Source organism: Peromyscus leucopus, chromosome 10 (assembly GCF_004664715.2).
Source record: "Peromyscus leucopus breed LL Stock chromosome 10, UCI_PerLeu_2.1, whole genome shotgun sequence".
In the NCBI taxonomy this organism is placed as follows: Eukaryota; Metazoa; Chordata; class Mammalia; order Rodentia; family Cricetidae; genus Peromyscus; species Peromyscus leucopus.
Window position 1 is genome coordinate 78543723 of NC_051071.1, and position 25786 is coordinate 78569508.

At 42.0% G+C, this 25786-nt stretch overlaps 1 protein-coding gene across 4 annotated transcripts in view; it reads left to right on the top strand.

Annotated features, from left to right (window-relative positions):
* Uso1 (USO1 vesicle transport factor) overlaps positions 1 to 25786 on the top strand; it is a 69682-nt gene that overhangs the window by 30043 nt on the left and 13853 nt on the right. For 2 of the 4 annotated variants that reach the window (XM_028881913.2, XM_028881914.2), the window contains 11 exons: positions 1507 to 1627; positions 5892 to 6070; positions 9260 to 9400; positions 15567 to 15655; positions 16355 to 16509; positions 17396 to 17607; positions 18932 to 18952; positions 24390 to 24500; positions 24803 to 24921; positions 25050 to 25231; positions 25517 to 25638. In XM_028881913.2, coding sequence (XP_028737746.1) covers positions 1507 to 1627; positions 5892 to 6070; positions 9260 to 9400; positions 15567 to 15655; positions 16355 to 16509; positions 17396 to 17607; positions 18932 to 18952; positions 24390 to 24500; positions 24803 to 24921; positions 25050 to 25231; positions 25517 to 25638 — 1452 coding nt within the window. The remainder of the gene's footprint in view (positions 1 to 1506; positions 1628 to 5891; positions 6071 to 9259; positions 9401 to 15566; positions 15656 to 16354; positions 16510 to 17395; positions 17608 to 18931; positions 18953 to 24389; positions 24501 to 24802; positions 24922 to 25049; positions 25232 to 25516; positions 25639 to 25786) is intronic. The other 2 variants (XM_028881915.2, XM_028881916.2) reach the window with 1 other exon arrangement.

Sequence of the window (25786 nt, forward strand, 5' to 3'; positions counted from 1 at the left end):
GCCACCTAGGGACTCACAGGGACTTGCTGTGTAATACTGAAATAAAAAATGGGTAATAAGGCTGGAGAGAGGGCTCATCAGTTCAAAATACCGGCTGCTCTTCAAAGGACCTGGGTTCAATTCCCAGCACCCACATGCCAGCTCATAACTGTCTGTCACTCCAGTTCCAAGGGGTCCTGTGCCCTCTTATGGCCTCAATAGGCACTGGACATGCAAGTGGTGTGCAGGCATACATGCAGGCAAAACACCCATACACAAAAAGAAATGAGTAATAAGCGGCAATGTTAATTTGTTTAATGGCGACAAAGTCTATAAACTTACACAGCTTAATAAGCTGGAAAAAAAAAAGAGCAAAGACTTAAACTTTCCTTTGTCAGTTCTATAACTTTGACATCCAGCAGTTAGGTCTTACCCACACTGACTGGAGATTTGAAATGTATTAACAGGGTCATGATTACCATGATCCACTGTGGAACCTTCCTTATGCCCTTGGCCCAGACAGCTTTGTTGATCCGGATCAATACACACATCTGGAGTCCCCATGTGCTCACCTGGAGCCCCACCTCCTCCAGGACAAATTCTGGATTTCTTTGAGTGCCTGAGGGCATGCTCTTGAAGCCCGTGCTGTGGCTGTGCTTGTGAATGTTGATGTGCGTTCCTGGATAACCACTTCGTTGGTGGCAGGATGGCCGTTCTTCCCACCCCAAGTCGGGAAGGATGGGCACAAAGGACTGTGGGAGGAAAAACCATACCTCAAGTAACTGTAAACTTTGTGCAGGGCATTCTATTCATGAGGCATGACTTTTCATTTCTTCTCCTGTCGATTTAAAATCAAATTGTGAGAATTTGGGGCCAGGTATTTGCAAGAATTCCTGAACCCTGTAGAAGTTCTGTTAGAATGTGGTGGTATTTTATTATTATTATTATTATTATTATTATTATTATTATTATTATTATAAAAGAGTAGGTCTGGGGATAATCACTCTCAGCTTATGGAAACTGCATGGTGATGGATGAATTTGAAGTAATTGTGTTTTTATCATATACAGTAAAAAGAAGCCTTAAGTGTGAACTCTTACCAAGGCCCCGTCCCTCTATGACCTGTGTCCTTCAGAAAAGCAAATTGTTATAAATAATTTAAAAAGGGGGGGGGGGCCTGGAGAGAATGCTCAGAGGTTAAGAACACTGCTTGTTCTTCCAAAGGTCCTGAGTTCAATTCCCAGCAACCAAGTGGTGGCTCACAACCATCTGTAATGAGATCTGGTGCCCTCTTCTGGCCTGCAGGGATATGTGCAAGCAGAACACTGTATACATAATAAATAAATAATTTAAAAAAAAAAAAAAAGCAAATTGTTGAACTGTCTCTGCCCTCTATGTCCTTTTGTAGAGAGTGACGTAGTTGGACTTGTAAAATCCTCTTTAGTATGGATTCTGTGATTTTAAAGTAATTTTTAGGTGTCCAGTAAAGTTGGTTCTCGACTGAATGCCATCTCTCTCCTCCATAAGGGCGTCTTACTGCTGCAGGCACTAACGAGGAGCAATGGAGCGATCCAGAAAATTGTCGCTTTTGAAAACGCTTTTGAGAGGCTGCTGGACATCATCACAGAGGAGGGGAACAGTGATGGAGGTAAGAGGAGAGCGTGTGGCGACTGTTTGTACTCACTCACCTTGGGGTAGTCACTGGTTTTACAGCAGTACGTAGACATGATTTCAGCCGTTTCCAGGGCGCAGGCCTTGAAAGTCAGTGAGACAAGAGTCCTTAGCAGATTATCTCTTGAAGAGAAGAAACGAAGCTCTCTGAACATTTAAGCTAGGTAGGGAAGAAAGACTAGAGTCTATCTGCATTGTGAGTACACCATGTGAAAAGCACAGATGAGCACATTCACGTCTTCTGCAGTGTTAGAATTTATTGAAATACAACCAACTCCCAAGACATTGTAGTTTCAGAAGCAGCAACTTGCAGATACTCCCACTTTGCCAACACGGGTTCTTTTATAGACATCCTAGTTCCTAAGACTAACTCACGGGTCATACATTATACGTCACTCAGTAAGTCTGTGTGTGGGTGCGGACTACATAGAGCTAGAGCTAAGGGCTCCAGCAGAGTTAGGAGGCTTCAGAAGCCAGGGAAGCTGCTAGAACATGGAGCCTGTATGACTGTGATAATGAACCAATTCAGCTTCTCACAACACTGGAGCAGTTGCCGTGGCTGGTGTTCACTTTAGAGTCAAAATACAGGGTCCGAGTTGAGCTGCAGGAGCCGTGTGGAAGGCTTGGCTCTAGAGGTACAAAGGACAGATGAGTGGACAGCAGTTTCAGACAGCAGGACAAACGAGGGACAGCTACAGAGGACTCTGTCAACAGCAGGGACCAAGTAGACTTGAAGGCCCTGGGACAGTTGGGAGTCCTCTCTCTGCTCGTCCTTGAGGCACAGGTGACAAACCACTGTCCAAGTGCTGAGTGTCCTCTGCTCTACGGGGAATCGAAGGAGGGACTTACACCCTTCCTTGGTTTGGTGTGCTGACGAGGTCTTTCTTTAAAAAATGTTGGTGTGTGGGGCTGGAGAGATGGCTCAGAGGTTAAGAGCACTGGCTGCTTTCCCAGAGGTCCTGAGTTTAATTGCCAGCAACCATTACGGATGGTGGCTCACAACCATCCGTAATGAGATCTGATGCCCTCCTCTGGCCTGCAGTCATATATGCTGTATACACAATAAATAAATAAATCTTTTTTAAAAATTGTGTGCGGTGCAGTTGGTAGTGGAGGAGGGCAGTGTCTGTGTGAAGGTTACAGGGCAGCTTTGTGGAGTAGTTTCTCTTCTTGCAGCTTTAGGAGGGATCAGCGATAAACACAGGCTCCAGGCATGGCAAGCACTTGTACCCACTTAGCCTGACAAATTCTTGGACTTTGTTTTCCTGATGTGATCTTAATATGCCCATGTGCCCTACACATCTCCATTCACCCCAGTAAATGGATGGGGTCCTTCCTACTCCCAGGAGCACATCTGTGCCTCATGGGTGGAGTTGGAAAAGAGAGCGTTAGTTGTTCACCTGTCCTCCTGGGTGCAGAGGGCCCTTCCAGCCTTGAAATTGAGTCAACGGCTGCTTGAAAATGAAGTCTCTCTGGGCAAGGCACAGCACTGTTCTTTACAGTTGGGAGGAACTTAAGGCAGGAACAAGCTGGATCTCATACATTTCTAAACAATCGATATTTTTCTCATTAGCTCAAGCTGCCCTTCAATTTGTGGTAATTTTGCCTTGGCATCCAGGTGCTGGGATTATAGCTGTGTGTCCTGAAGATAGGTTAGAAGGTATATCTCTAAATAGGGAAAAAGTAATTTGGTTGAAGACTTGAAGTCTCAGGGAAGCCTTAAAACAGCAAAATTGAACATTCTGGAGACAGATTTGCTTTCCTTTGAGTCTAAATATTTTAATTGGTGATGGGTGCAAATAACCATTGCAAATAGCATGGTAAAACAAAGCAGCAGACCCTTAGATGCAGTAGGAAAAGCATGATCCTTAAGAGGAAAAACTGATGAATGGGACTTTATTAAAATTGAAAAGTTATAAGCCGGTTGCAGTGGCGCACGCCTTTAATCCCAGCACTTGAGAGGCAGAGGCAGAGGCAGGCGGATCTCTGTGAGTTCAAAGTCAGCCTGGTCTACAGTGTGTGAGTTCCAGGACAACTACGCAGAGAAACCTTGTCTCGAAAAAATGATAAAACAAAACACAGAAAGTTGTGTTCTACAAAGGCACTGTTAAGCAAATTCAGTAACAGGGCATGGACTGTATCTGAAAAAGGACTTGCAAATAGTGCAAAGAAAAGCAAATTTAAGAGTAGTGTAAAGATCTGAACGGATTCATTAAAGAAGAGGCTAAGGTTTGCAGTAACATACAAAGAATTGCTCAGCATCATGTCATTAAGCAGTTGCAGTAGAAATGACGAGATACCACTACATGTCATTGCAGTGGTGAGAATCCCGAATTCTAACTATTAGATGCTGGTGAGGAGATGGAAAAATAGAAACTCATTGCTGATAGGAATGCAAAGGGATGCAGCCAGTGTGAGACAGTTTCTTACAAACACAATCTTGCTGTGTGATCTAATAGTGATGCTGCTTCATATTTACTCAGATTACATTAAAACTTATATCTACACAAAAAACTTACACTTAAATGTTCATAGAAGCTTTATTCCCATTGCTAAAACTTGGAAGCAAAGCTGGGCAGTGGTGGCGCACGCCTTTAATCCCAGCACTCGGGAGGCAGAGGCAGGCAGATCTCTGTGAGTTCAAGGCCAACCTGGTCTACAGAGTGAGTTCCAGGAAAGGCTCCAAAGCTACACAGAGAAACCCTATCTCAAAAAAAAAAAAAAAAACTTGGAAGCAACCAGGATATCCTTGAGTAGGTGAAGGGATAAATGCTAATGGGTTCATGAAATTGGATCTTACTCAGCAGTAAAAGGAGTTGTCAAGCCACAGAAAGGTGTCAGGGAACCTTAAGTCCATGCTGCTGAGTGATTCCAGTTTAACAGCTTTCTGGGAGAGAGTGTAGAGGCAGTTGTCTGGGATTTGGATAAGGGAAAGGGGATAAATAGGGTAGTTTTAGTGATGAGACCTTTCTGTTTGGTACTGTAAAGGTAAATTCTCAGATTGTGCCTTTGTCAGAACTCAGTTTTGCAGTGTGAAGAGGGAACTGGGATCGTCAGCAGTATGTGCCGGTGTTTGATCCCCCTTGTAGAGGTGCACCACACCAACGCATGATGATAACGGGGGACTGAGGAGCGGAGAGCAGGTGGAAGCTGCTCATTGTCCTGTTTCTCTAACTATGAGCCTACTCTAAGCAGCTGTTTAGACTTTTTCACATTACCGTATTCAGTGTGCTGTGTGCCAGCACGTGTGGGAATCAGACAGCTTGCAGGAGTTGTGTCTCTCCTTCTACCCTACGGGTCCTGGAGATTGAACTCGGGTCATCGGGTTTGTCAGCAAGGGCATTTACCCAACTGAACATACAGTTAGTAGGACCAAAGGGGTGTGTGTGTGTGTGTGTGTGTGTGTGTGTGTGTGTGTGTATGTGTGTGTGTGTACATGTGTGTGTATGTGTGTGTGTGTGTACGTGTGTACGTGTGTGTGTGTGTGTGTGTGTGTGTGTGTGTGTGTGTGTACGTACTAGGGGGCCTAGAGCAGTGAGAGCCTTGAACACTGTACTGCACAGAGAAAGCAGGAACCCTTGGTTGTTCTCGCACTTGGTAGAGGTAGGTGGGAAGGTTTTCATTGAGATAATAACAGAAGCTGTAGTGTAGGTGAAACCGCACAGCACAGTGATATTTGTAAGCAAAGAAGTAGGAGAAGGATCAACCAGTGGAGAACAGGAACCATGGAAAATAGCCTGAGGAGTGGCCAGATTGAGAAACCCGGAGGGGGAGGGATTTTGGAGAAGAGGCAGGGACAAGTGTCACATGGGTAAGGTGTGATGGAGTCAGTTAATCAATGTTTAATAGTGTGCTATTTCGTATGTAGCTGAAGTCTTTGCTTCTTGTCTCTGCAGGAATGCAGTGGTACATAGGACACTGACAAACTCCTATGTTGGTGAATTATAATGTAGTGGAAGGAAGAAGCTTCTAGAAGGCTGTGTGTGTCAGTCTGAGTCCATCTTGCTCATCAGTACTGAGAACTTGGTATTTAAGCTTGTGTGGGCATAGGAAAGATGGCTTTCTACAGAAGTCCCTGTGGGCTGAGAAAGAGCGCAGAGACAGAGGCAGGCGGAAGGCAGGGGTCAGAACAGGCTGCCTGCTGTGCCGTACTGACCAGGGAGATGCCCACTTCAGAACACTGGGTTGAGTTCTTTTGGATGTCACCAGCCTTAATGCCGCCATTTTACCTTTTTCCCCAGGTATAGTAGTAGAAGATTGTTTGATTTTGCTTCAGAACTTGTTAAAGAACAACAATTCCAATCAAAACTTCTTTAAAGAAGGCTCATATATTCAGCGTATGAAACCTTGGTTTGAAGTTGGAGATGAAAATTCTGGTTGGTCAGCACAGAAAGTGACCAATCTACACTTAATGCTACAGGTATGTGGTCCTTGGCCATCACTGTGGGAGAATTCTGTCAGGGATCCTTTCAGGGAAAAGGAAGTTGCTTCCCTTGGCTAAATCCAGGATTCTCAGTTTTTGGTTTTAGGGGAGATGTAAATTTTTTAAGGATTTAAAAAAATAATACACTCATTGTATATAGTAATGTGCTATATAAGAGATTTTCATTAATTTTGTTGAGTAGTGTACTGTGCTTGATTGAGCATGTTATTATGTCTTGGGTGTGGAGGTCAGAGGACAGTCTTTTTCTTCCATGTGAGTCCCGTGTCGGGTCATTGTATTTACTCAGGTTTCAGGAGCCTTTCCTCCTGACATCTATAAAGACATTTCCATAGAAGTATGTATTACATACTGGTCACATGCTTGCCCTGTGCTCCCTCCCCTCTCCCTCTGACCCTCTCCCCGTCATTATTTCCCTCAGTTCTATAGACAGTGTTTATGTAAAGATCTAAAACCCACAAATGACAAGAAATGTATGACATTTGTCTTTTCTGTGACTGGCCTGTTATTTTTTTAAGGTTTATTTTATTTTCATTTATATCTGTGTCTGAGTGAATTATGCCACTTATGTATGGGTACCCATGAAGGCCAGAATAGAGTGTTGGAGACCTGGAACTGGAGTTACTGGGAATTGTGAGTCACCACAGATTCAGGGTCTGAGAACCAAACTTGTGTCCTCCGCAAGAGCAGTGAGCGCTCTTAACCACTGAGCTGTCTCTTGCTCCCATAACTCCATACTCCTGGTTGAAAACACTCAGTTTTGTCTATACCCCAAATTGTTATTCGCTCCCCTGTTGTTGGACACTCATGTTGCTTTCCTGACTTAGCTGTGGTGGATGGTGCTGCTGCAGTGAACAGTGATGTGCAAATGTCTCTGCCATAGGTCCACTCGGAGTCCTTGGGTCATGGAGCCGTGTAGCTGTGATAAGACTTAGAGAACCAAGTAAAGAACTTTTTGAGGGGCTGGAGAGGTGGCTCAGTGATTGAAAACATTCACTGCTCTTCCAGAGGACCCAGACTTGGTTCCAGCATTTATGTTAGGAAGCAGACATTTGCTTGTAACTCCAGATTCAAGGGATCTGATGCCCTCTTCTGGCCTCTTCACACACATGGCCTATTCATTCTTAGAGCCTCACCTCTCCACATAATAAAAATTTTAAAATAGGGTTTGAGGAGTTAGCTTAGAGGTAGAGTACTTACTTGCCTAACAAACACAAGGCTCTGGGTTGGATTCTCAGCACCAATAAAAAAATTTAAAAAAATAAATAAATAAATGAATAAAGTTAGCTCTCAATGAAGAACATTTCATTTAGCATCCTCTCTATCTGACCTTCAGTCCTATTCTTCCCAATTTACATAACACCAAAAAAAGAAAATTTAAGAATTATATATTTATTTATTTGCTTACTTACTTACTTTTTCAAGACAAGGTTTCTCTGTGTAGCATCTCTGGCTATCCTGGAACTCACTTTGTAGAGCAGGCTGGTCTTGAACTCACTGAGATCCACCTGCCTTTGCCTCCTCAGTGCTGGGATCAAAGGCATGCATCACTACGCCCTACCTTAGAATTATTTTGAAGAAAGGTCAATTTAAAAATTAAATTACTAGCCATGTGTGGTGGCACTCACCTTTAATCCCACTACTGGGAAGGCAGAGGCAGGTGGATCGCTGTGAGGTCAGCTTGCACTACAGAGTGAGTTCCAGGATAGCCTGGGCTACACAGAGAAACCCTGTCTTGAAAAACAAAACAAAAAGTGGATAAACTTGCCTTGCATTCCTCACTGAAATGTCCCTTTCACGTGCTAGTGGAGACCATAGACTCCAAGGCAAAGGAACTGAGATTCATTCATGATACTGTCTCCATCTCAGAGAGGGAGTAGTTGAGTCCATGCTTTGCAGCCACAGTTGGTCTTTTTAGAGCACCTGCAGCCTCTCTGTCTCTCTCTCCAGTTTCATGTAGGTTTGCTTATCTGAAGGAGCATCATTGTTTTCCTGTTAGAATAGCTATGCCCTGATGAAACTGATTCATTATGTTCACTGCTGCAGTTATAATCCCTCTGCCTAAGCCTTTGGAAACCCAAACTAACAAACCTGGTGGGAGGAGGTGAGCTTTTCCTCTGAGGAGCTGGCCCGCTCACTCTCTCTCTGTTAGGGTCTCACTCTGTGGCCCTGGCCTGACTGAGATTTCAAGTCTGTCACCACAGCTAGCGAAACATCACTTTCAAACCTGTTGTTTTGGTTTGGTTTTATTGTCTCTCTACCCCTCTCCCAAAGTCCTCTTTCTCAGGGAGATAGAATGTGTGGAAGTCCTGTCTGTAGTAATGTTACTGTTTTAGTTGGTTACTCCGGCCTATCTACTGTAAAGTCATGGGTGACATTCTGTCTGACACTCTTGTTAACCGAGCTTTGTCATAAATACTATGTTAGGTATACACAATTTTTGCATATAAAATAGACATGACTAGCTTGTGAAAATGTAAGCCTTTGTTTGGTTATTTTGAAGATGTAATTGGGCCTAAATAGTGGTTTGTTTCTGAAACTTCATGTTTAGGTTCAGAGTAATAATGGAATTGGAGAGATTTAATTAATTAATTAATTAATTAATGAGACCAGCCCCACCTAGTGCATGAGTCTTCTGTCAGGCCTCTCAGCTCTTTCTCCAGTGTTAGGGGAATTTCATTGTAACTTAAGCCGCTCTGTTTTCAGACCCACTCTGTCATTAGATAGTTCCCACTCTCTCTGATAGAAGCCTGCCATCCTGTACCTCAACTCAGTTTTGATAGGATAGGTCTTATTTTGTAAATACTGTGTTTGTTACTTGAGTGCAGAAATGACTGAGGCAGATGCTATTGTGTGAGAGTTCAGGTCACCTGAGAGGGAGAACATTCAGCGAATAGCAAAGTCTATTGTGCACTAACACTGTTGCTGTAGAAGAAAGGGACCGCACTCAGCTGTGGTGAGCACCTAAGGGGATGCTCCATACAGAGATTTTGTTCGCATGCGTCAGCTTTGTCTCAGCCCTTACAGGTGATTTTGAGACAGGGTCTTGTCCAAGCGGGCTCGTCTTGACTCCTGGTTCCCCTGCCACCACCTCCCAGGCGCTGGCCTGCAGGTGTGCTCCACCGTGCCTGCTGCAGATCTTCAGAAGACACATTTTCCCTTTCACAGCTTGTCCGGGTACTGGTGTCGCCCACCAACCCTCCTGGTGCCACCAGCAGCTGCCAGAAGGCCATGTTCCAGTGCGGGCTCCTGCAGCAGCTTTGCACCATCCTCATGGCTACAGGCATCCCTGCTGACATCCTGACCGAGGTAAGTGGGGGAGGACAGGCCAGTCCGTGGAACTGGGAATCCTGGGAAATCCGACAGTAACTGAAGGCAAATAGTAATAGCGAACCGTTTTTATGGGAACTTCCTCACTTACTGCGTGAGAACGGCATATTCTTTTCTTCAAGTCCATAGTGTACATGTTAAGCTTAGCTGATTGTCGAAGTTAGAGTTTCTATTGCTATGAAGAGACCATGACCATAGCAGCTCTTTTTGTTGTTATTGTTTTGGGGTTTTGTTTTTCTGTTTGTTTGTTTGTTTGTTTGTTTGTTTGTTTGTTTGTTTTTCAAGACAGGGATTCTTTGTGTAGCCCTGGCTGTCCTGGAACTCACTCTGTAGACCAGGCTGGCCTCGAACTCACAGAGATCTGCCTGCCTGCCTCTGCCTCCCAAGTGCTGGAATTAAAGGCATAGCTACACTGCCTGGCCACATAGCAATTCCTATAAAGGAAAACATTTAATTGGGGCTGGCTTACAGTTTTAGAGGCTTAGTCCGTTATCATCATGGTGAGACATGGTAGCGTCCCGGCAGACATGGTGCTGGAGAAGGAACCAAGAGTTCTACATCTTGACCCTCAGGCAGCAGAAGCAACTGTGTCACTGAGCATGGCTTCAGCAGATATGAGACCTCAGAGCCCACAGAGCCCGCCTCCACAGTGACACACTTCCTCCAACAAGGTCACACCTCCTAATAGTGCCACTCCCTATAGGCCAGACTGTGGTGGTATTGTGTTCTCCAAAATATTGTGTACTCTAATAAATTTATCTGGGGTCAGAGAACAGACAGCCACTAGATACAAAGGCTAGAAAATGGTGGCACTCACACCTTTAATCCTAGCATTCCAGAGATAGAAATCCCTCTGGATCTCTGTGAGTTCAAGGCCACACTGGAAATAGCCAAGCATGGTGACACGCCTTTAATCCCAGAAAGCCAGTCTTTAATCCCAGGGAGTGGTGGCAGAAAGCAAAAAGATATATAAGGCGTGAGGACCAGAAACTAGAGGCTTTTGGCTGGTTGAGCATTTGGCTGGTTAAGCATTCAGGCTATGGAGCAACACAGTTCAGCTGAGAGCTATTGGGATGAGGACACAGAAGCTTCCAGTCTGAGGAAACAGGACCAGCTGAGGAACTGGCAAGGTGAGATGGCTGTGGCTTGTTATGTCTCTCTGATCTATCAGCATGGACCCCAATAACTCGCCTCGGGTTTGATTTTATTAATAAGAACTTTTAAGATTCCTGCTACATCTGGCGCCCAACGTTCGTGTTACGAATTCATGAAAAAGCTGTTTGCCTGTGGCCTTGTGAGCTCCAGCTCAGGCCCAAGCTGCACTCAGCCGGTGGTTATGGTGGCGCACACCCGTTGGATTTGCTGAAGGAGACAGAGGCAGTAGGATCCCGAGTTTGACGCCGGCCTAGGAAGCTTTGGCCTGGACTGAGCCACAAACAGTGGTGGGACCATGGAAGCAGTGGCTACTGCTCCACGTTGCCAGCTCCTTCTCATCATGTTGGTGACTGCGGTGATGCTGCTACCTGGAACGAAGGGTTTATTGCTGCTGGTTCAGAGAAGAATTGCCAGGACCATCGTGTTACAAGAAAGCATCGGCAAAGGTCAGTTTGGAAAAGTTTGGCAAGACAAATGGTGGGGAGAAACTGCTGTGAAGATTTTCTGTTCTAGGGTAGAATGTTCATGGTTCCTAGAGACAGACATTTATCAGACTGTGATTGCTCCAAACCACAGAGGAGGCAAAAAAAAAAAAAAAAAAAAAGCCGCAGGAAACCATGACTATGTCTAACAGTGACTTTGAAATCTTCAAAAAGATGACAAGATCCTACAATGATGATTCCACATGGACTATGATAAAGCCATTAAGCCGATTAACACCATGGAAAAATCGACTTTGGACTACAAACTGGTCAGGACAATTTCGAGAGGACTAGCTGAGATGATACAGCCTGACAGACTACTCCAACAAGGACTTGAAACAAGCCCTGAACTTTCCTTTTATGCAGAGAATGGACAAATGATACAGGACTTGACGATTAACCCAAAAATTTTCTTTTCAAGATTCCCTAAAGATATCTTCACCCCTAGAAAGCAAAAAGAAAAAGAGAATATAGATATGAGATAGATCATTGAATCTACTCTGAGAAAAAAAAGGTAAAGAAATAATAGGATAAATAGGTAGATCATCGAATCTACACTGAAGAAAAAGGGGAAGATATAAAAATGACAAAAGGTAGACTAATGAATCTATGATGAAAAGAAAAAAGAGAAAATATGGATATGATAAGATAAAAAGGGAGATTATGGAACCTACTTTTAAAAAGGAACTACTTGTTTTAAATAAGATAAGTAATGAAAAATTTTTGGTCTGAGTTTATCAGATGTTACTGGACTGGACATTGTTAATATATATAATGGAGTTTTTTGTCTGGATCTGTCAAATGTTAATGGACTAGACATTGTTAATGTAATCTTGACTGTATATTGCATATACTTATTGAAGATAGTTTTTCTTGTATTAGTTATAAGCTTTTTTAATTTTAGACAAAAAGAGAGGAGATGTGGTGGTATTGTGTTCTCCAAAATATTGTGTACTCTAATAAATTTATCTGGGGTCAGAGAACAGACAGCCACTAGATACAAAGGCTAGAAAATGGTGGCACTCACACCTTTAATCCTAGCATTCCAGAGATAGAAATCCCTCTGGATCTCTGTGAGTTCAAGGCCACACTGGAAATAGCCAAGCATGGTGACACGCCTTTAATCCCAGAAAGCCAGCCTTTAATCCCAGGGAGTGGTGGCAGAAAGCAAAAAGATATATAAGGCGTGAGGACCAGAAACTAGAGGCTTTTGGCTGGTTGAGCATTTGGCTTGTTAAGCATTCAGGCTTTTGAGCAGCAATTCAGCTGAAAGCCATTGGGATGAGGACTCAGAAGCCTCCAGTCTGAGGAGAAAAGACCAGATGAGGATCCAGTGAGGTGAGATAGCTGTGGCTTGTCCTGTCTCTCTGATCTACCAGCATGGACCCCAATAACTCGGCTCGGGTTTGATTTTATTAATAAGAACTTTTAAGATTGCTGCTACACCAGACATTCTAACACATGAGTCTGTGGGGCCATACCTATTCAAACCACCACACTGATCATCTGGAAATGTTTTTCATTAATTTTATTGAACATATTTAAGAGAAATACATAAACGTTTTTTGAAATGATATTATAATTACATCATTTCCCCTTTTCCTTTCCTCCCTCCAAACATTGCTTCTCTAAAGTGACATCTTTCAGGTGCTCAGTGACTTTTCAGTAAGCAACCCTCAGTGGCCTGGGCAGCTTCATCAGTGTTCTTAAAAGTGAACACAGAGATTTAAACCTCTTGCTTTACATGGTTTTGTGGCATTTTCTGGATCAAAAGTGAGTAGCAAACCATCCTCAGGTCATTTCAGACCTCTTATAAGAGGAGCTTATAGTTTTAATATTAAGAACAAAAATATTAGCCAGGGGTTGGTGGTGCACGCTTTTAATCCTAGCACACGGGAGGCAGAGACAGGTAGATCTCTGTGAGTTTGAGGCCAACCTGGTCTACAGAGCAAGTTGCAGGACAGCCAGGACTACACAGAGAAAACTCTGTCTCAAAAACCAAAAAAAAAAAAAAAAAAAAAAAATTATTTAGTCTCCTTCAACATGCTGTGTAGCCTGAGTTTTCTCGGTCCTGTCCGACCCACAGTTGGACGAATCTCTACCCGCATCCCACAGCTGCTTGGTTCCAAATAAACACACAGAGGCTTATATTATTTTCAAACTATATGGCCTAATGGCTCAGGCGTCTCACTAGCTATCTCTTACATCTTAAATGAACCCATTTCTATAAATCTATGTTTTGCTATGTATTCCGTGGCTTTACCAGTCTGTGGGCATCTTGCTTCTCCTTTGACGGCTGCTGGCCTCTGTCCCGCCTCTGCCTTTCCTCTTCCTGTCTGTCTGCTTGTATTTCCTTTTGCCTCTAAGCTGCCTTGCCATAGGCCAATACAGCTTTATTTATTAATCAATCAGAGCATCACATATTCACAGCATACAAAAAGATGTCCCACAGCAAGGCTGACTCAAAGAATAGTAAAAATTTTTACCTTGATTTATGGCATTTTTTTGTTTGTTTCTTATCTATAAGAATAAAGAAGTTAGTTCCCAGAAATATAGATACTTTATTTAAATTATTTTTTTGGTGCTGACAAGATGGCTCAGTACAGATGCTTACTGCCAAACCTGTTGAGATGAATTGGATCCCAGGGACCCACATGGTGGAAGGAGAGAACCGATTCCCATAGTTGTCCTATGACCTCCATATATGCATCGTAGCACATGCACACATGCATAACAAATAAATAAATGTCATAAAACTTTAAATTATATTTTGTTGGTTAATATATGCACATTAAAAGTACAAATAATAACAAAAGTTTTAGAACAAAACTAGCCATCTTTGGTCTCATTTCTCTCTGCTTTAAGTCAAGTCTTGTTCCTACTCCACCCCCAGTCACACAGCTCTCTTACTTTGCTTCTTCCTGTCATGCCAAGATTATTTTATGGCATGTGCGTTTAAATTAGATTTATGTAGAGATATAACATTTATGAGACAGGATATCACTCTTGCACAGGCTGGCCCTGAACTCCAGATTAGTGCTCCTGCCTCAACTTCCCGAGTGCTGAGGTCACAGGCACCAGCCACTGCACTGTGCTGCAGCCTGTGCATTAATGTGTACATTAGCACTGTTTCTGCTAAGCCAAGCAGAGCTCTGCATCTGCTGGAAGAGGGTGTGTTGTGTGTCTAACTCTCACATGAGCTATGACTGCATTCTTTTTCATTTTACAGCTCGGTGTAACTGTACACCCTGTGTTCTCCTCAGCACATCCTCCCGACTCCAGTCCTGGCAGCTCCATCCTGCTCCATCCGAGCTGTAGTTGAGCTGCTCAGCTCTGCTCCTGGGACTCCATTCTGCCATTCTCCTAGGGTTTCTTTTCTTTCTGCTTTGATTTGAATTCCTTCTTTTTCTGCATCCTGTATCTTTCCCCTTACTTCTGGATTCTTTATCTCATTTTACTAAGTTTCCTAAAAGAAAGTTATTAACAAAATAAGTTTCTTTTGTTGTTCTTTTATGTGTGAAAATATTATTCCCTCCTTCAGCTTTGCTATTTGGCTAGGTAACTCGGGTATGAAATAACTGTCACTCAGGACATCATTCCGTTGTTATTGTTAAGAAATCTGTGGCCACTTTGAATTCTAATTCTTTTTTTATAATGAAACTTGCCTTTTCATTTTTGGATCTTCTCTTTACTTCTAGTTTTCTGAAAACTATTGATGCTAACTATGGATCTCATCCCCATCCTAGCAGTGAAGACCATTTCAGCTATGGGTACACTCTCTTCAACTAGGAGGATGGCTGCTCTTCCTTGATAACGTCTTTTCTGTTCTCCTTCTGGAACTCTGTTAGCAAATTTGTACATCTCTGAACCTATGAATATCTTGAAAAGTAATTTTTATTTGATAATAATGACATCTTTATCATGTACAACATTCTCCTTTGAAATATAGTTTCTCTATTATCCTTTCTAGAAAGTTGTTTTCAACTTAATCCTTAAATTGAATGGTCATTATGTTGTATTTTAAATGTGTCCATTGATTTTTATCCTAAAGCATTCTTCTGATTTGTGTGTTGGGGTGGGGGGTTAAGTCTCACCTCTTACAGTACATTATTCTTTTAGTTTCCATGAGATTTCTAACTGCATGTAGTCAAATCTCTTGTTTGGTTTTGGTTATGAGACTGGGTCTCATAGAGCCCAGGTGGCCTCAGACATGCTATGAAAATGAGGCTGGCCTTAAACGTGTTCTTCCTGCCTCTCATTCCTCAGTGCTGAGATTACAGGTGTCTGCCACCATGTCCAGTGATGGTTGGTTTTAATGTGAGGCCAGGCTAAAGCATCCTGAAAGGATCTCCAGAGAGTATTTCAACATGATAATGATCTAACTGATCTTTTCATGTCTAAATTTGGATATTTAAAAACAAAGAACAAGATGGAACATTATCTTGGAAAATAGATTTTCCCTCTTAACTTACTTTCCATAGTGTTCTTTTGTTTTTCTTTCTTGACAGACCATAAATACTGTATCTGAAGTTATTCGAGGCTGCCAAGTCAACCAAGACTACTTTGCTTCTGTGAATGCACCTTCAAATCCCCCAAGGTAAGAATCAGGAAATGCTAGGTTCCTGTGAGGAAATAAGTGCTTAGGTTTGGGTGTTAGTGGATCTCATATACCCATCTTATTTTCTTAAAGATCAGTGTGTTTCTTGTGGAATGGTCCAATAGTATAAGGATGTTGGTAATTAAGACTGTGTGCTTCTGTATAAGGATATTGGTAATTAACACTGTATGCTTCTGTATAAGGATATTGGTAATTAACACTGTATGCTTCTGTATCAGGATATTGGTAATTAAGACAGTATGTTTCTGTATCAGGATATTGGTAATTAACACTATATGTTTCTGTATCAGAATATTGGTAATTAACACTGTATGCTTCTGTATCAGGATATTGGTAATTAACACTGTGTGCTTCTGTATAAGGATATTGGTAATTAACACTGTATGCTTCTGTATCAGGATATTGGTAATTAAGATGGTGTGCTTCTGTATCAGGATATTAGTAATTAACACCGTGTGCTTCTGGTACTTAATACTTGACTCAGCGGCCAGCCTTTCGGTTGACACACAAATCATACTACTTTCTTAGCCACAGCTCCCTTCTTTGTGAAATGAAGATGGAGGAAATACTTGTTGCTAGAGTCCTGGTTATGGTATTTTGGCAACAAAATGACTGGTAATTTGTTTATGTATTTGGATTGTAATGTTCCATTTCTTTCTTTTCTTTGCACTTGGACAGACCAGCAATTGTTGTACTTCTCATGTCCATGGTGAACGAAAGGCAGCCATTTGTGTTACGCTGCGCTGTTCTCTACTGTTTCCAGTGCTTTCTTTATAAAAACCAGAAAGGACAAGGGGAGATTGTGGCAACACTCCTGCCTTCCACTATTGATGGCAAGTAACCCCGTTCTAACTGACATTCAGACAGTCAAAGGTGGTTTTGTCAAGCTCGTCTTCGAGTCTTTGCTTACGTGTTAGCTTCAAGCACTGTGTCCCCGGAAGAAAGAAAGCCTGGGGTGGGGTGGAGGAGAGCTGAGTCCGACAGCATCTGAGTCTGCATCACAGAATGTCTACTTGTCTCTCTCTTGTGGTCACGGTGGGGGGGATGATGTCATTAGAGACACTGTGACGATCACACGTGCAGTTACACAGGAGACCACGCCCCCAAATCCCAGGCCGTAATAACCTCCAGAGAATTAGCACTGTGAAGATAAATCCTACCCTTAGTCACACTCAATGAGTCGATCTGTTGTTCTGTGATAGAGTATAGCTATTACTTATGAATTTTCCAGTGTTCAGTTTACTTGAGATGTGTTTAAATGGCTATTTTCCTAACTTTAAGAGCAATTTGACACAAGTAATTGGAAACTTTAATGAGTTCATTTTAACTACATAAACATGGGAGGTTGACAAAAATTGAAGTTTGTTTAATTGTATTTTGCCGAAATCATTTTCATAAAGGATATTATCATAAAGATATATTTTCTGTAAATGAAAATAAGATGCTGGGGGTAGTGAAATAATGTGCCAATTGTTTTAGAAATGTTGTTTTCCATGAAGATAGTTTTCTATGCTGCTCCCGTGAGTCTGATACCTACAGTGTTCTGATGTGTCTACCTTTTAGGAGAGGCCTTTCTGTCGCCTGTCCCTTAGTGTTTGAAAGTTTCAGATAGTGCGTCCTGGTGTGTATGCTGCTCTCATGGAGAAAACCGTTCTTTCGACCTTGTGAGTTTGGGGTTATTCCACATGGCCAGTGTCTAACATTTCTGTCTGTTGGCAGCCACAGGTAACTCAGTCTCAGCTGGCCAGCTGCTCTGTGGAGGTCTGTTTTCTACGGATTCTCTTTCAAACTGGTGTGCCGCTGTGGCCCTCGCCCATGCTCTGCAGGGGAACGCTACCCAGAAGGAGCAGCTGCTCAGGGTTCAGCTGGCCACGAGCATCGGCAACCCTCCGGTGTCCCTGCTACAACAGTGCACCAACATCCTTTCCCAGGTGAGGCCCCGGAGCTGCCGAGTGCTGAGCCCAGGTGGTCCTGTCAGTGGCCAGGGCAGGGAGAGAAGAAGAGAAGGTTTTGTGGAAAGGGAGCAGTAACTACTCTTAAAGGAATAGTTCTGCCACATAGTTAGTTATAAGGACTTTATTATGACAGAAATACAAGTTCTTGGCACAGGTATATTTTGAGTTTTACATTTTTCTTAAATTATCTGGGGTCATTTCCGTCATTTTTCTCTCCTCGGTAAGTGAATTCAGATCAGTTGAGGAGAGAAGGTAAAATAAATGCACGTCGTAGTTATGTGCCTCCCTCGTTTCTCCTGAAGCAGTTGGTCATCCCCCCCCCAAAAAAAAGTAACAGTCCATTACACATACAGTATGTACAGTGCATATGTCCAGTGTCTGAGTTCCCACACGCCCAGCAAGATAGAGACGAATATAGCTAGCCGTGTGTGTTCCTTCGGCTGTCTATCTCATGACAACAGGTGAAACATGCTGGCCAAGGCGCCTGGGCCTGTCTCTTACTACGTGACTTGCCCGCATGCACTTAGCCTTGCTTCCGAGCAGTTGAAGCCATGCTCTAGCATACTTTAAAGCCCGAGTCCTGAAGGAAACTTCAGTTATGGAGCAGCCATTGTTCTGTCCACCTGCTCTCTAGTAGAGGGAGGGTGCTGCCCACAGTGCTGGGTGTGGCCTCCTGGGTGACTTCCCCAGTACTGCGCTTGGTCTGTGGGGACCTTTTGTTGTCACTGTCACTGTCAGTCATGCTTACTAAACACCTGCTACCATTGAGCTGACCCCAGTGCAGGCCTTTTGGGAGCATTTTTACTAAAGAAATAATATCATTATTCATAGAAATTATAGGTGAAATTTTTAAAAATAACTATAATGGGCAGAGAGTTGAATGCCATTTAAGTTGGTTTATTTCCATTGCCAACTTATCACTTGTCTCTTAGTAATTTAAAAAAAAAACCTACAATTTTCAAATCATTACTTAATTCCTGATGCTCTCTCTCCTGGCACTGTTGAAAACAACTGTTTTCAAGCCAGTTGTAAAAACTCTCTGCCCACATTGCCACAGATGCATCTTAGCTTTGTAAATGTAACGATTGTGTAACTCGAAGGCCTAAGGTGGTGGTGTCTAACCCCCATAAATAATCACAACGCTATAAAATTAACCTTATGTGCCATCTTTATATAGAAGATTAGAACTTCACTAAGTATTGGCTTAGATTTGCAGAGACTAAGCATATTTGAGGGATTTTTCTGGACTTAGGTTACTTAAAGCAATGTTTGTGAATAATGTTTGGCGTATAATTTGCAGGGTGATAAGATCGACAGACGGGTATGTATACTTGATAAGTTGAGGCCTTTTCTTCTGACAGACGGGCTTCTTCTTGTCTTGGGTTTTGCAGTGTTTTTTAACAGCTTGTTTGAAGTCCATTCTACTCACACTTCCATGTGTTGGCAAGTTTGTCTATCACAGGGGCTCTCTAGTTTCCTTCTCTCTCTTGGACTGGTTACTAAGAACTGTGGGAACAACTAAACCTGTGTGCCCGGGCTTCCTCCAGGGATGCTTGCCTGTCCTCCAAGTTCTCGGTTTGGGATCTTTGTGTTCTTTCCCCCAAGCTTGGTTCTTTATTTCCCTTAAGAACAACTTCAAGGAAGTCAAGTTTAGGGATAAAAGTCTGTCTTTTAATCAGTGTGTGAAGGAGGAACATGTGACTTTCTACTATTTACATTATTAAAGTGTTCAGTAGTAAAATTTTTATAACTATGATTTTAAATGAAGTAGTATAGATTATTCTGGGTATAATCTTATGCTACAACTACCATGTTGGTTTTGCTATGTTGGGTGGAGAGTGTTACTTATGTTCAGTTTGGTTTAGTTCTTCTTTTGACAAAGTGTGTCTTCACACCATTGTCTAGTCATGGTTTCCGGTGTGCAGTGTGGGTAGCAGTGAAGGAGGTCCGGCTGGTGATGACACTGATGTGTGAGGACGACTTAGCATGCAGTTAGAATGCACTCACACTCACATGTGACAACTGCTGCCGGCAGTTTCTGTTTCTTTGTTTCCTTTATGGTTCTGGGGATCAAACTCAGGCTTTGTATGTGCTGGGCAAGTTCTCTACGAGTGAGCCACAACCTCCAGCCCAGAATTTTTGATATTAGGATGTGTTTTGTAAGTATAAATCTTAATCACTTAAAAAGACAGGCATTATGTTTTCAATTAATTGGGTTTTTTTTAACCACTCGTAACAAATTGTATTTTCGTAATTTCATCAATGCTTTTATTCTTTGTTCTTAGAAGCTGTTGCTAAAAATTAATCTGATTATAAGACACTAGAACTGCTTGTTTTTTTTATTGGTTTTGAGATCTCATGTAAGTCAAGCTAGCTTTGAACTCACTATGTGGCTGAGGTTGGTCTTGAACACCTGACCTTCCTGCCTCTACCTCTCCAGTGCTAGGATTATAGGCCAACTTACTATGTCCAGCTTCTAGAACTTTATTTTCATGCAAAAACCTTAAAAGTTTTAAGTGCCAGCTTTTTGTTTGTATAAAAATACAGAAATGCTCAACTTGAATGAACATAGTAGGGATAAGAAGGATTTTTATTTAGAAAATATAGTTGGAAGAGCATAAGAGCTGGTATTCAAGAGTATTTGAGTTAACTTCAAATATTTTATTTGTGCCTGAGCATGGGGGTACACACCTGTAATCCCAGCACTTTGGAGACAGACTCAGGAGGGTCACTGTATGTGTGAGGCCAGCCTGGTACAAATAGTGAGTTCAGAGCAGCCAGAGATGCACATCAAGACCCTGTCTCAGACAGACAGACAAACAGACAGACAGGGGTTGGTGAGATGCTCAGTGAGTAAAGTGCTTACCACACAAGCATGAGGCCTGCATTTTGATCCCCAGGACCGACATACAAACTAGGTGTTGGGGTGTGCACCTGTAACCCCAACGCTGAGGGTTGGAGGCAGGTGGATCGCAGGGACTCTCTAGCCAACCAGTCTAGACAAAAGTTGAGCTGCAGGTCCAGTGAGAGGCTCACTTGACTCAACAGACACTGTGGAGAAGATGCTAGAAGATCTGTGCACACATATGCCACATTGGTGCGTGTGTGCTCACTCACACTGCTCTCCCTCCCCACCTCTCCTTCTCCCCTTCCTTTCCTTCTCCTCCCCCACCCTCTCCCTTTCTCTCTCTCTCACAAGAAACAAAAAACTTAAATATATGTATGTGTATTTATGGCTGTTCTTTCAGTCTCTCAAATCTGTGGTTTCTAATGTCTGAATCCTCAGAATGCTCTGAATAATAGCTTCAGTCTCCTTTTGTTTTCACATCTCCTCCATGGTTCACATTCTGTAGGCTCTGGCAGGAGGTGTGTACTTGTTTTATATTTTCTAATCTCTGCCCATATTATGGAGCTTAAGTGTTGTCTTTTGATATGGCTTACATATATGTGTGTATCATATTTTTCTTTTTGACAAGTGCTCTTAACCACTGAACCATCTCTCTAGCCCTTGTTTTGAATTTTTAAAATCAATCTTTATGGCTTCTACTTCATAAGTCGTTCTTAGAAAGGCCATCTTTAAGGGTTCTAGGGTACTTAATTGTAAGTTCCTATCATCATTTCTGTGAGTGTTTCTACTCTTCCATTTTTCTGTATGAACTGTATGCGATACAGACCCACTGATCTTTTTTAAGTTTCATTTTATTATCATCATCATGTGTGTGCATATGCATGCATGTCTGCCTGCCTACCTTAGCATGCATAGCATGGCATGAGTATGGAAGTCAGAGAACAACTGTTGTTGGTTTTTTTTACTCTTACTCTTTATTCTTTGGGGGCCTGCCACCACCCAGCTCCCAAATCAACCATACAGAGGCACATTCTTACTTATGAATGCCCAGTCTTAGCTTGGCTTGTTTCTAGCCAGTTTTTCTTAACTTATCCCATTTACCTTTTGCCTCTGGGCTTTTATCTTTCTCTATTCTATATACCTCTCTTTACTTCTTACTCCGTGGCTGGCTGTGTAGCTGGATGGCTGGCCCCTGGAGTTCTCCTCTCCTCCTTCTTTTCTTGCTCCTCAGTCTTTCTTCCCAGATTTCTCTACCTATTTATTCTCTCTGCCTGCCAGCCCCACCACCTCTCCTTTCTCCTCCCTAGCTGTTGGTGGTTCAGTTCTTTAGTAGACCATCAGGTGTTTAGACAGGCAAAGTAACACAGCTTCATAGAATTAAACAAATGCAACATAAAAGAATGCAACACATCTTTGCATCAATTAATATTCCACAACAGACAGCTCTTGGGCATTGGATCCTGGGGATGGAATAAGTTGTCAGGCTTGGCATTGTGCATTTCTGCCTGCTAACCCATCTTGCTAGCCCCCACTGGGTTTTTTCTAGGCAGCTATCTAGCTGCTCCAGTATTTTAAAGTCTATCTCAACACACTGAAGGTTGTATGGTACTTTTCCACACACTAAAATTCTCATTTGTACAAGTCCATTTCTGGACTTTGATTCTGTTGATTTCTCTCCATGATCTAGTATCACCTGATTGCTGTTTTTCACAGTATCCTTAATTATTTCCAATAGTTTATTTTTCCATATCATGTTAAAAATCAGATTATTTAGTTCTACGAAAGTAAAATTCTTTGTGGACTTAGGGTATAGCTCAGTATTAGAACCCATGCTTCAGATGGGTAAGGCCCTGAGTTCACTCTCAGCACAAAAAGGAGGGAGGAAATCTGCCTTTTGGTATTTTTGTTTGAGTTATTCTTACATATGCAGAACTTCTCTCTATGCAGTGTAGACGAATCTGTTGTCAACCAGTAGCTACTATAAGGAATTACTATCAAGGAGATCAGCAAAACCACCATGTACTCAATTGAGAATGCTGTTTTCAGCTGGCCAATTTCTGTGAATAACATGAAGCTACAGTGTGAATATAAGGAAAATGAACACGTGTAAAAACTAAATTCATGTTGATTCCTACTTGGAAGATCATTTAAAGTAGTTTGAAATTAATCAATATTAAATACACCTCAGAATAGATTATAAATAAATCAAGACCTCAAGGATTATGAGAATAATCTGGGTGGATTTGAAGAGGGACTAGGAGATAGTTCAGTGGGTGTAAGCCCTTGCCGCCAAGCCTGAAGACCTGAGGTCAGTCACTGGGCCCCACGGGATGGCAGAAAAGAGCCAACTCCAGCAGACTGTCCTCTGACCTACGCACGCACACACGCACTGTGACATATGTATATGTCCCACATACATATAAGTAATTGTAGTATTTTAAATCTAAAAAGAACTTTTGAAAAGCATAGCAATAGTTAAATTTAAATTCATTTCTTACATCATTTCCTTGAATAATTATAATTTGGATACTTCTGTAAATTCTCCCAAAACGATGCATTATTATGCTAGTTTTGATTATTTTATTTCATATTTTATTCTTTAAAAAGAAAAATAAGGCTTTAGTAGTATAAATGGGCAGTGGCAATGTTATAAATAACATTATATGTGGAGATCTATGTATTGTATTAAAATTTTAAAAACCATAATCTTGTTGGACACAGGAGTTTTAATATTATTTCCCTGATCTTGTCAACAGCACAATGGGTATGTTCAGGGCATTCTTGGTGCTGGTGAACTGTCTCCCTTGGTTAGGTCTTGGTGCTGGTGAACTGTCTCCCTTGGTTAGGTCTTGGTGCTGGTGAACTGTCTCCCTTGGTTAGGTCTTGGTGTTGGTGAACTGTCGTCTCCCCTTAGGTCTGAGGCGTGCTCTGGCCTGTTGTCACAAGGTTTGCAGCGTGGATTTTCATTCTCTTACTTGAGAATAGTATGTTCTCAAAGAATTGACTAAATGTTTAAGAGATTCTTCTTGTTCCTTTTTTTTTCTTTGTTTTTTGAAGAAGGAAGGTTTTTTTTTCCTTTATCAAGAACTTGCTTTTAAAATTCTGACTGAGGTCCCTTTGCAGTATATCTATCTACCTTGCACTTACACTTCTCAATAAAATCTCTCACTATTTTGCTAATTAAAAAGAAAGATTGAAATATTAATTTGTCTGGAACATTTATTTTTTGTTTTTCTTTATTTCGTAATTAAAATTTTTCATCCAATATATTTGATCATGTTTTTTCTTCCTCCAGCTTCTCCCAGATCCTTCCCACCTCTTTGCCCACTTAGCTATATGTGGAACATTTATTTTTGATCATGTGTCTTGGGATTAGTCTTTTAAAGCTCCCACATTACAATTTTGTTCTTAGTATAGCATCTTTGGCTACCACTATTTGTTTACTTATACAGGTCTCGTGTGGCTCAGGCTGGCCTTGAACTAACTCACTGCATAGTCCAGGATGACTTTAAACTTCTGACACTCCTGTCTCCGTCTCCCAAGTGTTACGATGACAGGCATGCACCACCATGCCTGGTTTTGTTGAGTGCCGAGGATGGAACCAGGGCTTCATTCGGCACGTCAGGCGAGCACTGTACAGCACAGCTGTACCCCAGCCCAGCCACGCTGCTGTTGAAATCACCACGTGTACTGGTGCATAGAAGTTCATGCTGATTTCCACACTGTTTATTTGGAGAAGTGCAGCTTGTGGTGGACACACAAATGTATTCTTTAGTTCAGTGTTTAAATCTGGCTTCCTTACACATCGCACGATGCTTAAGTTCTTTTGACATGAAAGGGAAGGGATCTTAGGCTGTGAGTTTGAAAAAAATAATAAATACAAAGTGGTTTCTGCCAATTTATTTTACAGGGAAGTAAAATACAAACAAGAGTTGGGTTATTAATGTTGCTTTGTACCTGGCTAAGCAACTGTCCCATTGCAGTAACACACTTTCTTCACAATTCGGCCAATGTTCCATTCGTATCCTTTGTGTTTTGGTGTCAAACATGTAAGTAACTTACATCTTTCAACTTTTGTTGAAACTTGAAAATGTTATGGATATATAATAATGCATGCTTAAACGTTCTCTCTCTCTCTCTCTCTCTCTGTGTGTGTGTGTGTGTGTGTGTGTGTGTGTAGGTGTAGTTTTTTATGGTATGCTGAATTAGAATGTATATAGAATTTCTTGTAGAACATCTTACATAATGTATATGTTAAATTCAGATTACAAAATAAAATGTTCTAGATACTGTAAATCATTAACTCCTTAACAAAGGTGTCAGCTGACAGGACAAATTGCAGAAAATCTCGGAGAGGAAGAACAGTTGGTCCAAGGCTTATGTGCTCTTCTTTTGGGCATTTCAATTTACTTCAATGATAACTCACTAGAAAACTACATGAAGTAAGTAAGAGCAAAGTGGCCCTCGGGTCACACAGCAGTAGTGACGCTTTCTTTCTGCTGAAGTAGAAGTAAGCCAAGCTCATGATTTTGCAATTTTTTTTAAGCATCTCATATTTTTATCTATGTAGAGAGAAGCTAAAGCAACTAATAGAGAAGAGGATTGGCAAAGAGAATTTCATAGAGAAACTAGGATTTATTAGCAAACATGAGCTCTACTCCAGGGCATCACAGAAACCCCAGCCCAACTTCCCGAGTCCAGAGTACATGATTTTTGACCATGAGTTCACAAAGCTCGTGAAAGAACTGGAAGGTAAGATGGGTAGGGTGTCCCGACCCAATACTGTTGTGCTTGTGGGTTTGTCTGGATGTGCGCAGGTAATGGGCCAGAAGTGCATCTGCAGTCACGGGAAGACTTGGACTCTGCCAGGTTGGCAAGACTGTCAGGAGTCAGGCTGTTTTTACTCTAAGTGTGGTTACCATGCTTGAAATCAAGCTAGGAGGAGCGTGTGCTTAGCTCATGTGAGGCCCTGGATTCAGTTTGCAGAGCCACAAGAGAGCCGTTCCGTGCAGAGTTTCAGTCAGTTTTCTTTTACAGGTGTTATTACTAAGGCTATTTATAAGTCCAGTGAAGAAGACAAGAAAGAAGAAGAGGTAAAGAAAACATTAGAACAGCATGACAACATTGTGACTCACTATAAGAATATGATTCGTGAACAAGTAAGTACCAACGCATTGTACTCTGCTGACCGGCAGCAGCTCTCTATGTGAGGGAAGACTGCTTCTTGGCATTTCAATGGCGGAGGGATGCAGAGAGTAAATTTCATCATTTTAGAAAGCATCTGTTCATTAAATGAAGCACTTACCA